General features: G+C 35.3%; 3 protein-coding genes across 3 annotated transcripts; 1 reads left to right on the forward strand and 2 right to left on the reverse strand.

Annotated features, from left to right (window-relative positions):
• Nucleotides 1-11,215: 11,215 nt before the first annotated feature.
• BDR25DRAFT_356194 (uncharacterized protein) lies at nt 11,216-11,835 on the forward strand (the record flags this gene model as incomplete). Its single annotated transcript, XM_033695590.1, has 3 exons — nt 11,216-11,224; nt 11,276-11,634; nt 11,748-11,835. 3 exons carry the CDS (start codon nt 11,216-11,218, stop codon nt 11,833-11,835), a joined length of 456 nt encoding a protein of 151 aa, XP_033546767.1.
• Nucleotides 11,836-12,088: 253 nt separating this feature from the next.
• Nucleotides 12,089-13,271, reverse strand: BDR25DRAFT_334800 (cysteine proteinase; the record flags this gene model as incomplete). The annotated part of the gene is made up of 2 exons (XM_033692963.1): nt 12,089-13,075; nt 13,254-13,271. The coding sequence occupies 2 exons, from the start codon at nt 13,269-13,271 to the stop codon at nt 12,089-12,091; spliced, it is 1,005 nt and encodes a 334-aa protein (XP_033546768.1).
• Nucleotides 13,272-13,379: 108 nt separating this feature from the next.
• On the reverse strand, nt 13,380-15,625 carry BDR25DRAFT_370600 (glutathione synthetase ATP-binding domain-like protein). The gene is made up of 2 exons (XM_033697155.1): nt 15,563-15,625; nt 13,380-15,507 (listed from the first exon to the last, which is right to left on the reverse strand). The coding sequence occupies exons 1-2, from the start codon at nt 15,597-15,599 to the stop codon at nt 13,583-13,585; spliced, it is 1,962 nt and encodes a 653-aa protein (XP_033546769.1). The 5' UTR covers nt 15,600-15,625; the 3' UTR covers nt 13,380-13,582.
• Nucleotides 15,626-15,651: the final 26 nt, after the last annotated feature.

A 15,651-nucleotide genomic window follows, 5' to 3' on the forward strand; every position in this document is an offset into this window, starting at 1 on the left:
TGCACACTTACTTTAATAGTAATCTAAATTAATATTAAGTCTATCTATAATAAAGGCTTACTATTATTTAAACATAGGTTTTTTACTATCTATAAAGTTCTTAATCTTAAGCATGTGTTTAGTAAGGTAGCTTTAAGAGAGCTTAAAAGTGCCTAAAAAGTCTTTTACTATTAGTGTAGTAAAAGTAATTTAAGGCATTATTAAAGGTAATTTAGTAGTTAGTAGAGGTTAATTAAAACTAATAGTTTTTAATTTAGTTAGCTGCTTAATTTATGCTTTTAATTAAGCTACTTAGTTTTTTAAAGCTATATTACTATAGTTTAACTCTAAATCTAGTAGGTTTTTAGCTTTAGGTTCTATAAAAAAAGGTTTAGCTGTTAAGGTTAGTAGTTATTTAGCTCTAGTAGTAGGCATTTTACCTTAGTTATAGCTAGAGCGTGTTACTAATTTTATACTAAGGTCTAAAAGTAGTTAAAAGTTAGGCATTAGTAGTTATCTCTAATTTTAATAAGTTATTAGTAGTCTTTAGGTTTCTACCTTAGCGCACTTTTTATAACTTTTCTAAAGGCAATTCTAATTATAGAGGATAGAAAGTTCTAAACTAAAAGGCTTTAGTTAATAGAAAGTTTTTAAAATTTTATTTATAATAACTAAATAATTTAATATAACAGTGTGTAAAAACTATAACTTAAACTAAATTAAACACTTCTTAGAGTTAGATGTAGTTAAATAAATAATTAATGTAATATTATTAATAAAGCTATTACTAGTAAAAGTAAGTTTTCTAATGTAATATAACAGCACAGGCAAGACAATAGGTCTAAATAGGGTAGGAATCTACTTAGAGGCATATAGGAGTGCGTGGGGACTTAGAACCTAGGAAATGCTATTAACACCTATAAGCCTTGTACAAAGGATATCAGAAAACTACTAAGCTAGCTAAGAGAAGAGGTGCGACTAAATACTTAGGTAAATAGAGGTAACTGCAGGGGACAAGGTTAAGTTATAGTTAGGGCCGATACAGAGACCCTTTAGATAGGATCTAAGCAACCTAAGATAGAATAATTTGTAAGAATTATTACAGTTTAAAGGCCTTATTTAGAGCAGCTTAAGCTAGAGCTTTCTTAAAAGCAAAGACTTCTTTGCTATATATTACTACCTTAATAACGATCTGTATAGTGTAGCTAGCGCAACAGATTTAGTGTTAGGTAGTAAGAAGTAGTTAAAGCTTCTTAGCTAGAGTTATAATAGTTTCTACATTATTGTTTAACATGTTGTTAGCAATAAAATAAAAAAACTTTACTATAATATTATAATTATAAAGGACTTAGATAATTTAAAGTGCTTAGTTTTTACTTATATAGTTACTAAAAAGGTTATTAAAACTAATAAAAAGGCCTTTGTTAGTTAGCTTACTCCTCTAGATGGCTACGCATCTAGTAGTAGGTCCCTTCTCTGCGTGGCTACGCACGCGGTAGGTGGATGGACAGCTGTACGCTAAGCGTACAGCCTGTGACAGGGTGAGCAGGCAAAGATCTTCTTGTTATTAGCTACTGCCCTCTCTCTTTGTACAAAGAAAGAGGACTCTTAAGTACACATAGCCTCTAACGCACAGGCTAGATAGCTAACTGTTTTAGGCAACTTAATTCAGCTGTACGCACGTACAGACAGTCTTAGTGTTAATAGTTGTAATCTAGAATTGTTAGATTAAAGCACTGTTTCTAGGCTTCCTAAGATGAGTGATGGGTTTGGATATAATGTATGGGATGATGATTGATTGTATTGATTGTGTTGTTTTTTTTCGATCCTTTTTCTGCTCTACTCGTGTTGCTCGGCTTTTTGTTTTGCCGATCCGAGTCCCTCGCGCACTTGCCCTATGCGCGACCAGCTTGCAACATGCTGCAAAATGCTGCAAAATGCTGCAAAATGCTGCAAAATGCTGCAATTTGCTGCAATTTGCTGCAACATGCTGTAAAATGCTGCAACATGCTGCAACATGCTGCAAAATGCTGCAATTTGCTGCAACATACTGTTCGAGCTTATTGCTCGTACTATGTAGCAGCTTTCGTCAAGCGTTCCTCCTGTCTTGACAGTAGGTGCGCATATCTGACAAGAATAGATGTTAGACTTAGTAGCTGTTTTTTAAAAGTTTCTTTACTAGGCTAAGGTTTTGCTAGTACATACTAAAAAAATAAGCTACTACTCTTAGAAAGAAGTAGTAGTTTAGAGAAGTCTATATATTAACACTTAACAGAATGTTGCTGTAAGCTAACCTTAGTATTATTTAAATCTCCTGCTTCTAGCGCACTAAAATCTGTTAGATATATGTTAAAAACATAGTAGTAGAGGATAGAAAAGCGTTAAGAAGATTAGCGTAGTTCTAAGTAAGTACCCTGCGTGTTTTAGCTAAGGATGCTTATTTAAAGAATCAATTTTAAAAAATAACCTAGTTTATAATAGCAGCCTAAAAAGCTTTCATCTACTAAGCCTTATAAAAAACAATCCTTATAGATCTAGCAATGTTACTGCCCTAGGCAGCAGCTTTAAAAGAACTCTCTAGCAGGTGTAGAGCATTAGGTAAGAGCTTCCCTATAGCATTAACTTTATGCTTCTTTTTAAGATAATTAATAATATAGTTAACGTACCTAACAGGTTAGCCGGCCACACAGGTTGGCTAGCCACTTTTGCTAAGCCTCTACTACACTCTACCTATCTATATAATGCCTTAACAACAACACTAGATTAAATCTTCTAAAGAACGTTAGATACAGCTTACTTTTTAGGCTCTTAAATAAGACTTAAAACTCTTTTTATAACACGCTGCAGCTATCTATAATATCTTTTACACAACACTAAGCAATTAACGCGCTAGACAGCTTTTAGAAGTAGAATGCTAGCCTAAATTAAAGAATCTAACTAAGCTTAAAAAAAGTAGTTATTAAGTACATACTTAAGCTTATTACACGCAGATTTCCCTTTAGGCTTATAGCTATAGCTAATATAGCTAATTTCTTGCGCGCAGAGCATAATCTAGGCTAGGTTAGCTTAAACTAGCCTAGTATATAAGTTAAGCACTGCTCTAAGTTTATAATAAAGTTTAATTATAAGTATAATTATAAAAGAGTGCTTTATAAAGATCTAAAAGTTATTTAAAGCTAGTTTTACCTAGTAGCTAACATAAAAGCTAAGTATAGTATCTAGAATAAAAATATGTATAACTTTAATAAGTGTCACGGTATCCTCCCCAGATCCCAGACATAACTGTATTAGACGCGTACTGGAGTATTATTAGTGCACGTCTGACACAAACACAACACAACACAGACATAAACTTAAGCACAAACTGCCTTAACACTAACTAAACCTAGAACAGGCTTAATTTATACCTAAAGCGCTTAGACTTTTAAGCTAAGTATTTAATTACTAATTTTCTTCTAAACCTTCTTATTTCTTACATAATGTCTTGTACTTACTATAATACCTTACGTAGTAATTAAACTAGACCTCTGTAAAGCTCTATAACTTTACTTATACATAATTATAACATTATGTTGTGTTAAAACTTTAGCTAAGAATAGCCTTTAAATCTAATCTAATAAGCTTAGTACTTATATAACTCTAAGCTATTAAAGTAAGCTAAAAAGCTTTCTAAAAAGCGCTTACTTTATAAAAAAGCTACTATGTTGTAAGCTTTAAAGCTTTTTAAAAGGACTTTAAAAAACAGCTTTACATTATTAAGTAGTCTATTTCTGCCTTAACTTTTATTATAGTAGTAGGAACTAAGAACTTACTAGCCTTAAAGCTTACTTAGAAGTCTAGAGATAGCTTAACTCTTTTCTGCCTAACACTGCCTACAACCTGTAACCTTTTTAACTTAGTAATAAAATCTAACTAACTCCTTAATCCCCTACTATTTAATAGAAAATAAAAAGACCTACTTTTCTTTCTACATAAGCTCTAATATAAACTTAAAGAAAATGTAGACTAATTCCTCTTTAAACACTCTTAGTTACTATATGCCTACTCTTAACTTAACTATAATATAACAGCCTTAATTAACTTACTAATAAATAAAAATATTATTAACTTAGATTAATTTATAGTGTTCTTATAAGTAACTTATAGAGACTTAAATAAAAAGTTAACAGCCCTAAGTTACTTAAACACTTTATAATAAGAAAAAAAAAGCTTTACTTTATACTTTACTAAGTTCTACTAACTTGCATTTAATACAGGCCTAAATAAGATAGGTCTTATTATAGCCCTACATAACTCCCTTTTAACTAAACTATAATGTGCTATAGTAGAAGAACCCCTTCTAAACAACCTTAACACATATGTGAACCTAATTGCTACCTATAATAATAACATAAGGTTCCTCTCTATATAAGCTCTAATACGCCTCTAAACTAGCGCAGTTGCAAATAAAGACTTTAATATAATAAAAATTAATTTAAATTATGCTCTAGTTAGTTCTAAAAAGTGTAAAAATTATAAAAAAAAAAGTTAATGCTTTAAGTGTAGTAAGCATAGTTATATCTTTTAAAACTGCTTTATTCTTTTTTCTTAAGTCTATATAAGTAGTGCTGCTAGTACTTATTAAAGATTTTTACTATTTTAATTTTATTTTTATAAGGGCTTTAACTTATATTTAAGCCTTAATCCCCCTTGCTACTCTTAATGTAGCTGCAGCTATAGCAGTAGGAGCCTGCAAAAAGGCTTGTCCTAGGGCTAAGTTACCCCTTAGGACTAATTTAACACTAGATCTTTGCTAACTTATAGGCTAAGTCCTCTACTAATAACTAAAAGTACTAAGTTAATATTCCTATATATTTATAATAAAAAACTATATTAGCTTTAATATAAGCTTTTATTAACTTAGAAGTAAACAGCATAGGTTATATTAATAAAAAACTAGCGCGTAAACTAAATCTTTAATTAACACTGCTTACTTAAATAATTTACTTAACTAAATTTAATAGAAAATAACTTAAAAAAAGTTTTATCTTTTATACTATAACTATTATAATTACCTACTAACACTATAAGAAGCAGATTAAGCTCTATGTAATAAACATAGGATGTTATAACCTAATTCTAGGATAACTATAGCTGTATTAGCATAAAGTTGCCTTTAATTACTAAAAGTAAGTTCTAAACTTTAACTTTTTTTAATGCTAAAATATATGCTTACGCTTACACCTAAACAACACTTAAATAGCACTTAATATAAAAAGTCTTTAGACTTACTTTTTAATAACTTAGAAAAAAACTACTTAAGTAAGGCTAACAAGCTAGGCCTCTTACTAAAATAGGCTATGTAAAATAATTTAATAACTACTTAAACCTAAAAAAAAAAAGCCTTTAAAAAACTTTTACTTACCTAATTTAAACATAAACTAGGACTTAAACAGCAGATAGACATCTGCTACATAGAACCTGCCCTATTTATAACCCTAGCTTAATAACTAGATTATAAAATCTATGTAGTTATAATTTCTAATATAGACTAAGCTTTAGCTCTCTAAAAACACACTAACTTAAAAATAATAGTCCTTTAAAACTACTATAACTTATTACATGTTTTTTTTAAGACAAGTTTAATAAGCTTTTAATATAACATTTATATAATTACTAAATAACTTTTAAGCCTAGCAAACAACCTAGTTATAAGCTACTATATAGGATGTTGCTAAATAAATTAAAAGTGCTTTAAAAATACTTTAACAAAAACCTAAAAAAAAAGTTTATTTAAGCTAGCTTCTTACTAGTAGCATTACTTATACTATTTATAAAGAAACCTAGAGGTAGGCTTTAATTCTATATTAACTACTAAAGACTAAACACTATTACTATTAAAAACTAATACTTAATTTCCTTTTTATAAGAAACCCTAAGCTAACTAAGTAAAGCAAAGTATTTTATAAAGTTAGATATTATTACTGCCTTTAATAAGCTAAGAATAGTAAAGAGTAATAAGTAGCTAACAGTGTTTTAGACCTAATATAGACTATTTAAGTACCTAGTAATGCCCTTTAGCTTAGCTAATGCGCCTAGTACTTTTTAACATTTTATAAATAACTTGCTTTAACCCTACCTAAATGTGTTCTGCACTATGTATATTAATAATATTCTAATCTATAGTAATAGCCTTTTAAAGCATAAACAGCATGTACGCCTAGTGCTAAAGGCTATAGAAGAAGCAGGTCTGTAACTTAACATAGACAAATGCAAGTTCTACTAATTAAAGGTTATGTATTTAGAATATGTAATCTCTATAAATAGCATCTAAATAGACCCTGTTAAGGTTTAGACTATGCTAGATTAGTAATACCTAAAAGATGTAAAAAATGTTTAAGCCTTTATAAAATTTACTAACTTTTACTAATAATTTATTAATAACTTTTTATAGCTAGTAAGCCCTATAATTATACTTACTAAAAAAAAGGTTTAATTTAACTTTAATTTAAATTACTAATAGTTTTTTAACTAGCTAAAAAAAGCTTTTACTAAAGCCTTAATACTCTACTACTTTAACTTTAAACTACTAATACTTGTAGAAGCTAATGCCTTAGACTACATAGTAGCAGGAGTTCTCTTCTAGACTAAGCTAGACAGGACTATTAGGCCTATTATATACTTCTTAAAAAAAATAAGTTTTGTAGAAAGTAATTATAAGATCTACAACAAAAAATTACTTACTATAGTACACTACTTTAAATAATAGCAACCTAAACTAGAAAGTGCAGCGCATCTAATATAGGTCTTATCTAACTATAAGAACTTATAGTACTTTACAACTATAAAATAATTTAGCTACTAATAAGCCTATTAGTTTAAATACTTATCCTATTTTAATTTTAAAATTACTTATTATCCTAGTTAAAACAGAAGGAAACTAGATGCCTTTATAAAGTAATTCTAAGATGTCCCTACTTAGGAAAAAGCATAAAAGGCTTAACACTAAACTTTACTCTAACTTAAGCTATTTTTAGACCTTAACCTAAATAAAATAAATTAAATAATTAATTAAATTATTACTAATAAGTATCTAAATAATAAATTTATCTAAAAAACCTTAGACCTGCTTTAAAACAGCGCTAGTTAGTTAAAAAAAGTAACACTAGCTAACTATAAAAACTAAAATAGTAAGCTATATTACTATAACTAACTTATAATTTTTAATTTTAATAAACTAAGAATTAAACTACTCTAAATTATATACAACTTGCCTATTAAAGGACACCTAGGCAAAGAAAAGACTCTTAACCTACTACAGAGAGAGTACTACTGGCCCTGCATGTTCTATACTGTACGCTAATATATATTATGTTGCTATACTTACTATAAAGTAAAGGCCTCTTAAAAAAAGTATAATAGCCTACTTAAACTACTTCTAATTTCTAAATAAGCTTAGAAAGACATATTAATTAATTTTATTATAAACCTACCTCTATCTAAAGGGTATATAAATATTATAGTAGTTATTAATTACTTAACTAAGTATTAATACTTAATACTATGTTTCTCTATAACTGCCCCTAATATAGCCTAGTTATTCTACTAATACATATAAGTTTACTATAGCCTGCCTAACATAATTATATTAGATAGGGGTACGCAGTTTGTCTTAGCCTTTTAGGACAAACTCTATAAATAGCTCTAAATTATCCTCTATCTATCTACAGCTTTTTACCTAGAGACTAATAGCTAGACTAAAAACACAAACACTGTAATAAAATAAGTCCTATAAGTGTACATAAACTACTAGTAAGATAACTAGGTAAAATAGTTAGCTATAGCATAGTTTAAAGCTAATAACATAACATCTAAATTAACATAAGTATTTTTATTCTTAGTAAACTATAGATACTACCTTTAAATAGAATTTAAACTACTTTTAAATACCCTCTAACTAACTTATTAATCTGTATAAGTAATAGATGTAAATAAACTTATTAATAAAATTTAAAATATATTTAAATATGTTTATAAAAAGCTTACATAGGCTTAAGCTTTTTAACAAGAGTATGTAAACTAATTTTAAACTCCTACCCCTACGTATGCAGCTAGCAAGAAGGTCTAGCTAGACACTAGAAATATTTAAATAAACTAATAATTAAAAAAACTTAATTAAAAGAACTTTAGCCCTTTTATAGTAGCTTATATAGTCTTATTACATACTTACTAATTAATCCTACCTAACAGCATAAAGATACACCCTGTGTTCTATGTATTATTACTGCGCTAAGCAGCCCCTAAATCTAACTATCTACTTAGACAGCTAAACCTACTACCTAAACCTATTATTATAAATAATAAACTAAAATATGTTATAAAAGACATTAAATAAATCTAGTTTAATAAAAAAAAACATATTTATAAATACTTTATAAAATAAACTAGATACAACAAACTGTTATAAGAACCTATAGAAGCCCTATAAAAGAACTCTGCAGTAACCTAATTCTACGCCTAATACCTATCTAAACTAAACCTGTACTCTAATAAAGACAACCTAATGCTAGAACTACTAATGTAAAGAATTCCCTTCCTAATAAGAGGGGGGGTACTGTTACAGTATCCTCCCTAGATCCTAGACATAACTATATTAAACGTGTACTAGAGTATTATTAGTGCATGTCTAACATAAATATAACATAACATAGACATAAACTTAAGCATAAACTGCCTTAACACTAACTAAACTTAGAATAGGCTTAATTTATACCTAAAGCGCTTAGACTTTTAAGCTAAGTATTTAATTACTAATTTCCTCCTAAACTTTCCTGTTCCTTACACAACGTCTTGTACCTACTATAATACCTTACGTAGTAATTAAACTAGACCTCTGTGAAGCTCTATAACCTTACTCGTGCACAATCGTGACAATAAGTTAAGCTTTATAATAGGCTAGATATTAACTAAAGCAGTTATTATAGCTTTAAAAAGACAAAAACAGCTAAAAGTAATATAGTAAGGTAATAAAGAGTAGATAATAGTTATCTAAAGTATTAATATAATAAAGTAAGCTATTTTACTCTTTATTATTTTTAAAAGCTGCTGTGAAGCTATGTAGAGCACCAAAGACATGAGGAACTGGATTGTATTGTATTACTAGAGGAGTCCTTTGCGGGAGTCTATATATATGCGAAATAAGTGGGTGGGTCTTGGCAACAGACTATGGTGCTGATGCATCTGCCGATGCATCCGACCATCGTGTGACGACACATCCGACACATCCGACTATCGTGTGACCATGCTGACGATGCATCCGAGTCATTAATGCAAACAGCTGCTATTACTTTTTTACTTAGTATAAAAAAAAATCTGCTTTAGAACTAGGTTATTATAGTCTCTAAAAATAGCTAGACAATAAATAAGCTTAGGCTGCAGTAGTTAAAGCACTTTAATAAGTATATAAAAAAAAGAGTTATAAGCGCTTATTAGCTTTTTATTATTAATAGCTATAAAAGCTATAACTTACTTAATTTTTAGTAGTACTATAAGAAGAATAAGATTATTACTATTTATATGCCTTTACACTTATTACACTTTTTATAGCCTCTTAATATAGGTTATTTTACCTCTTTAAAAAAAGTGTATAAGTGCTAAGCTAAAAATCTTATATGTAACTAGATTACTTATATTATAAAACTTAAGTTCCTACTATGCTTTATACGTGCTTATAATGTAGTAATTACTTTTAGTAATATCTAAAAAGGGTTTTAAAGCGCTAGTTTAGTTCTATTTAACTTAAAATAAGTTAAAATAGCCTTTAACATCTAGTTATATACTTTATTACTACTACTACTTATTAATAATAAGCCCTAGTAGTTATAAACTCTAAGTAATACTCTTAAATTTAAGTTATAATTAATGCTTATAAAAGTAAAAATTTAAGAGCATATAGATAGCTTACTAACATCTATAGTAAAGGCCTTTAAAAAAGTCTTAAAAGGGGCATTAATTATTACACATAAGCTAGTGTTAGTGTAAAAAGAGATTATAAAGCTTTAAGCAGTAAATAAAGCTGCTACATAATATAGATTACATAAAAGAAAGTAAATTTAGGCAAAAAAGACTTTAATAGTTAAAGATAGAGCTTATCTAACTGCTTTAAAAAAGTTTAAAGCGCGTAGTAATAGAAAGAAGCTAAAGACGCAGGTACACGCTAAAAGAGGTAAGCTAAGTTAAAGGCAATATAGGCAGTGCAATTAGACTAGGCATGTCTTATATATATGTAAGAAAGTAGCAGAAGTAGACTCTAAATAATATCTTGTGTTGTATTGCTCTATATAGGGCTAAAGTGGGCTGTTTTGCGCCAGAATGGGGTGGTTTTAGTGGGGGCTTGGCAAAAGTGGCCGGCCAACCCGTGCGGCCGGCCAACCCGTTAGGTACGTCATAGCTATTAACACCTTTTACAGCTTTATAAAGACTTTAAAAGTAACATCTTTTATAAAGCTAAATCTTTACCTCTAAGCTGTTGTTTTTATTATACACTAAGTCTTCTCTATAACGCTAAACCTTAGAGACAGCATAATTACTAGCTTAAAGTTAACTCTTATGCTTTACATAATACTCTAGCTGCGCTAGCAGCAACTTTTTTAGCCTTAGCTAAACATTATCCTACTCTAGAGTAAAAGAGACTCTAAAGTTAAAGTAATTATTAGTTAAGAAATTATAAAAGCTAAAAGACTTTCTAGGGCTAGAGTAGAGTGTTTTAAAGAGAAAAAATTATAATTAAGCAAGATAACAAAAGCTAGCATGATAAGAAACTGTAGATTATTAGAAGAAGGATTAAGATAAGGCAGTACGCCTTTTATAATTAAGAAGCTAGAAGATCTAGCTTATTATAATAATTAATAATAGAATAGGCTAGTAAATAGTAAGGTATAAGATAAGAGTAAAGCAAAAAGTTAACTATACTTATAAGAAGCTATTTAGCTAACTAATTAGAATAAGCTGCTACAGACTGTAGAGGTTCAAAGATGTGGACTAGTCTTCACCGCTCGCATATAAGGTTCTGGCCGAATCTGCTGAGACACTAGATTCTATTAACCTACTTAATTTGTTCATACTATCCTTTAAAGCATGATGGCGAGCAATCTTCTACACTCTGCTTGCCCTTCTTTAGACCTGTGACGAGGGCAGGTCTGTTGATATTGACTCTTTCTAAAACCGCAAAAATGCTGCAGACTTTAACCCGCGAGCGATGGCAGTGGTGTACAAGTCCCTTTAGTTGTACCCGCCCATCTGTTGCGTGCGTTGTCAGAAGCGAGTGGATATTGAGTATGTTCAACGACACCCTCTATACTGGGGCTCGAATGCCCAGGTGTGGGACCCTACGCGTTTTCTGGACGAGAATAACAAGATTAAAACTTCGCTTCTCCAGCCTGCAGCAGCTTGGATGCCTTTTGTTGTTGGGTCTTTGAAATGCCCTTCTGCGAACGGGTATTCTGCGCAGCTTGTTGTAGTCATCATCAGCGAAATTTTAAATCAAATACTTCCGGGCCAGGATGGCAAGGATGGACTTTATTGGAGGCTACAAGGTCCAGAGTGGGATCCCGCTACATCGGCGGAACCCTTAAGGCCTGGCCGAGAGGAGTACGGCACGGTAAAGGCTGTTGTTGAGTGGACAAATACTTTATCTTGTTAAAGTAACACAATTAGTTTTAAGGTTGTCTGAAAAGTCATATTAGTAGCGGTGAGAGCTAAGGTGGAGCGTTTGCAATTTGGGTGGTCAGCTACCTCGTGGATAATCTTTTGGACTGCAGAACGTTCCTTAGTAGCCTGAATTACAGCCCTTTCCCAAGTTGTTTCCAATTTACGTGAATACTTTGAACGTAGAACTCATATTGCACAGGTATCAACTAGTTATCCGGCATGCGCCCGTACGGGTGTCTTGCGCCATGGGTTATCAAAGGCGATAGCGTTAGCAAAGTGTGTTAGCTTATAAATAACATAATAACACACGCTCAGAATGAAGTCCTTGCGGCATTTTAAGTTATCGAAGCAATGTCGCTCCTTATAGCAGGCATAAAATCGTAGTGGCAAAGCATATGGGCATACAATCTATAGGACTATCTCACACTAAATCCTCAGTCTCTTCGAGACCAACAGTGCCGCCACCCATCTGAGCCGCAGTGCCCATAATTGCCTGCTGTTCATCCGCGCTAAGCACAATGCCGAAATACTGCTCAAGAGCCCGGACTCGCTCTCTCTCCGATCTAAGCCGTATCTCAACTTTCTCTCCGCCGCGTTTGCGCCATCTTAGCACGTCATGGTCGAGGGTCACGGACCCATTCACTTCTTCCCCTACTACCTCCTGCCCGGGAGTTTTTGGGAATGTGCCCATATCGTCATCTTCATTGGTGGTGAATCGGGCAGCAACTACCTTGTGAGTGAAGAACGTGCGGCGGTTCAATGACGGCTCAAAGTTCATGGCTTCGATATCCGCCGGGATGAACTCAAGTTCCGCGAAGCAGTATTGGGGCGTCCATTGCTCTTGTGGATTTTTCCGGTAGTGATATATCCACAGGCGTTGTGAAGAGTCCAGATTCTCGGGTATTCGGTCGTAGACGAGTTTTGCTTGAGCGGGGTAAATTTGCTCCGATACTGTTTCATGCTCAAGAGGCATAGCCCACGATGGTCCCCGTGGTCCATAGCCGCCATCGAGAAGATATCTTTGAGTCCCGATCGTCACCACGTTCACGTTGTGCGTCCAGCCACCATAGCCATGGCCCCGGAAGATCCTGGCTCCTAACATGTGCGTATCAAAGCCCAAGCTGTAGAGCACCACATGGAAAAGGTAGTTTGCTTCCATGCAATATCCACCACGTCCGGTATTCTGCGTGATTTTCGTAAACAAGTGAGGAACCGAGACATTGATCAGACCGTGCCATGAGTAATGTAGTGTGAGATTCTCCCATGGAACTTTGGCAAGCTGGTGCCTTTGTACCAGCTGGAGAAAGTCCAGCTTTGACGCATCCGAAGCAAGTGAGATATCATAGGTTCGAGCAGATGGTGGTACGCACAGGCGGTCGAAATATTCGTCGAGTTGTTGACGCGTAAGCTTCACCCGAGCCATCGCAGGAAGGTTAACTTTGAGTCTGATTGAGGTGATACAGTGAGGAAGTTGTAGGAGCTCGGCAACTATATATCGAGGTGGGGGTCAACAGTGGCCATGACTAACGTGACACGCGGGAGCGCGGGGAAGCGACGGAATCTCATTTGCTGCATATCAACAATACCGCAGGGCGACATCCCATGGTAGTCATGATTGGTGCAAATCCGCAAATTTCCCAATCTCATCATTTCACCGAGGTGTATATCACACTGCAAGCACTGATTGTATAGTCAATTCCAGGTCTCCGGTCCGAGATTCTACTGCGTGGGACATCGGCTGCATATGTGAAGTAAGGTCATACGGAAGTGGTGCATAATGTTCGTTCATATATGAAAGGTATGGTCCACCATAACCTGAGCACCCTGGTCTTTCATTGAGCTCCATTTCTACCTGACCGGAGAACCAGAGATCCTGGCTAATACTCACAGGTGACAGGTAACCGCAGTGACAAGTTCAAATAAAACTGTACCTTACGGCGGCGCGAACCTCGTGGGCGATAGCCTGCGCTTCGGCTCGACTAGTGCGAGAGAAGACATTGACAAGCGCAACGAAAGTGTTTCGGCCAGTGCTTGGATGTGGAACCTTGTCGCCTCTTTTGACCAGGCAATTCGATGAGCTGATATGAGGGCGCAAGTCTGGTCTGCGTTCCATCAAGTCTGCGCAGACATTGTCCGAATCGAAGATGCCCTGACAAGTGAGGGGGAAGTCGGCGGAAATGAAGACCATGATGCCGGTATACTGCGGTCCCGTGCGGAAAGGTTGTGCAAGCGCTCTCATACGTGTATTGTCACGGATGGCAGATAATACGGCCACTCCCCAGTATTCGACACCGTGCGTAGATTCCGGCAGTCGAGAGGCGGCCGAGCCAGGAGGCCTCACATTGATCTCAATGAGGAAGGGTTTGGGTTTTGAATCCTGGGATTGGGTCATAGTCCGGGGTGCGAGCCCCGCGATGCCATCGTTGTGAATGTACTCGACGCTAGAATTTTCGATACGTCCTTCTATGTGGAAGACACCATCTCGAAGGCCTAGCGAGAGCAAGAGTTCCACAAAATACTCGCGTGCCATCTGAAGCTCATTTTCGGGTAAAACTGATGGATAGATGCTATAGAGTTCGTGGAAGCCGCCGAGGGAGCACGTAGTTGGGCCATTAGGGTCGGCAGACTTGGGTAGGTCATCGCAGACCTCTTCAAAAAGCAGTTCTCCGTCTTGTAGCACAATATTAATATCGTATTCGGGGCCGTCGCAGTATGGTTCGATGACCATCTCAGGTCCGTGCCGAGAAGCGCTAATTGCCCTCACGGCCCTTTCAAACTCGTCAGATGTATTCACCAGTGATACACCTTCGGAACTCCAGCCTCCACAGGGTTTGACGATTACAGGGTAAGGCAAATGGTGTTTGGAAGGCAGTGCCAAGGCCTCATCGAGGCTAGACGCATGGTATGCTTCATGTCCAGCGTAGACGCTCGATTCGTATTTGTTGGTGGCAATCCTGAGGGCTTCTGGCGTTGCGGCCGGCAGGCCGAGTTGGCTAGCGGCGGCTGCGACAGATGGCCAATATGTATCCGCAAAAGTTATGATACCGTCTATGGGCTTGTTGTAGGTCTTCAGACTGGCAACGATTTCTTCCGTGATCTCGTCCGACTGGGGGTCAGTCAGGTGTAAGGGCAGGAAGGTATCGATGACGGTAGTGTTGTTTTCAAGCCAGTGACCGGGCACCTCGAGGAGAATCAAACGGATCCCCATTGCGGCCACAGCTCTTCTTATACCAAAGTCGTCGATTTCTAGAAATGCGCCGTTTGCCGTCACAAGCGCAAGTGTCTTCTCCACAGGCGTTCCAGGGACTATCCAAGGAAAAGAGAGACGGTTGTCAATTTCCTGGTCAAGGCCTGGTATAAGTACGTCCAGGTCGGTGGACGGCTCGCCTTTTGCACAGATTCCGGCCGTGGCCACTTTAATGATTTCCGATATGGATAGGGATTGGCCCGTCTTCGTCTCGAAACATTGCAACGGTTTTGCAAAAGATACTACCCGATCGACGAGCGCACAGTCCACAAAGCGGAGAGGAACGATATCGGAGCGTGTAATGTATCCCTCCGTTAACGGTATGATGAATCTGATCAATTTCTGGCCGCCTGGATTTGAGGCGGTCAAAAGAGCCTGTACAAAGAAATCGGACCGGCTATCCGATCCACAAGACGCGGGTGTCCATTGCGTAGGCTCTTGCTTGCTAATAGAGTAAATTTGGAGCGATTCATCTGCTCTGTCCAGGTGCCGACCTTGGTCAACACTGCTAAAAAGGCAATCGACTGATTCGGCGAGCGTATTTGGGTGACGCGATACTCCCAGGACTTGAACGTCCACGGTGGCTGCCAAGCCTGTGAAACATTAGTCGCTGGTAGCGGCAAGAGGCCTTGATAGCGTAGCACTCACTGCCTTCGGACCAGATCTGGAACGTTGTAGTGGCCATATTCCAATACGCGCGCTGAAATCAAAGACTGGAGGCTTTAGGAAGCCGGCGA

This window comes from Lindgomyces ingoldianus (genome assembly GCF_010093535.1).
Source record: "Lindgomyces ingoldianus strain ATCC 200398 unplaced genomic scaffold BDR25scaffold_19, whole genome shotgun sequence".
Lineage (NCBI taxonomy): Eukaryota > Fungi > Ascomycota > Dothideomycetes > Pleosporales > Lindgomycetaceae > Lindgomyces > Lindgomyces ingoldianus.

Coding starts and splice junctions, on each gene's coding strand:
- BDR25DRAFT_370600 (XM_033697155.1), bottom strand. CDS start 15,599: ATGGCCACTACAACGTTCCAGATCTGGTCCGAAGGCA. Junction 15,508..15,562: donor CCAGATCTGGTCCGAAGGCA/GTGAGTGCTACG, acceptor AATGTTTCACAG/GCTTGGCAGCCACCGTGGAC.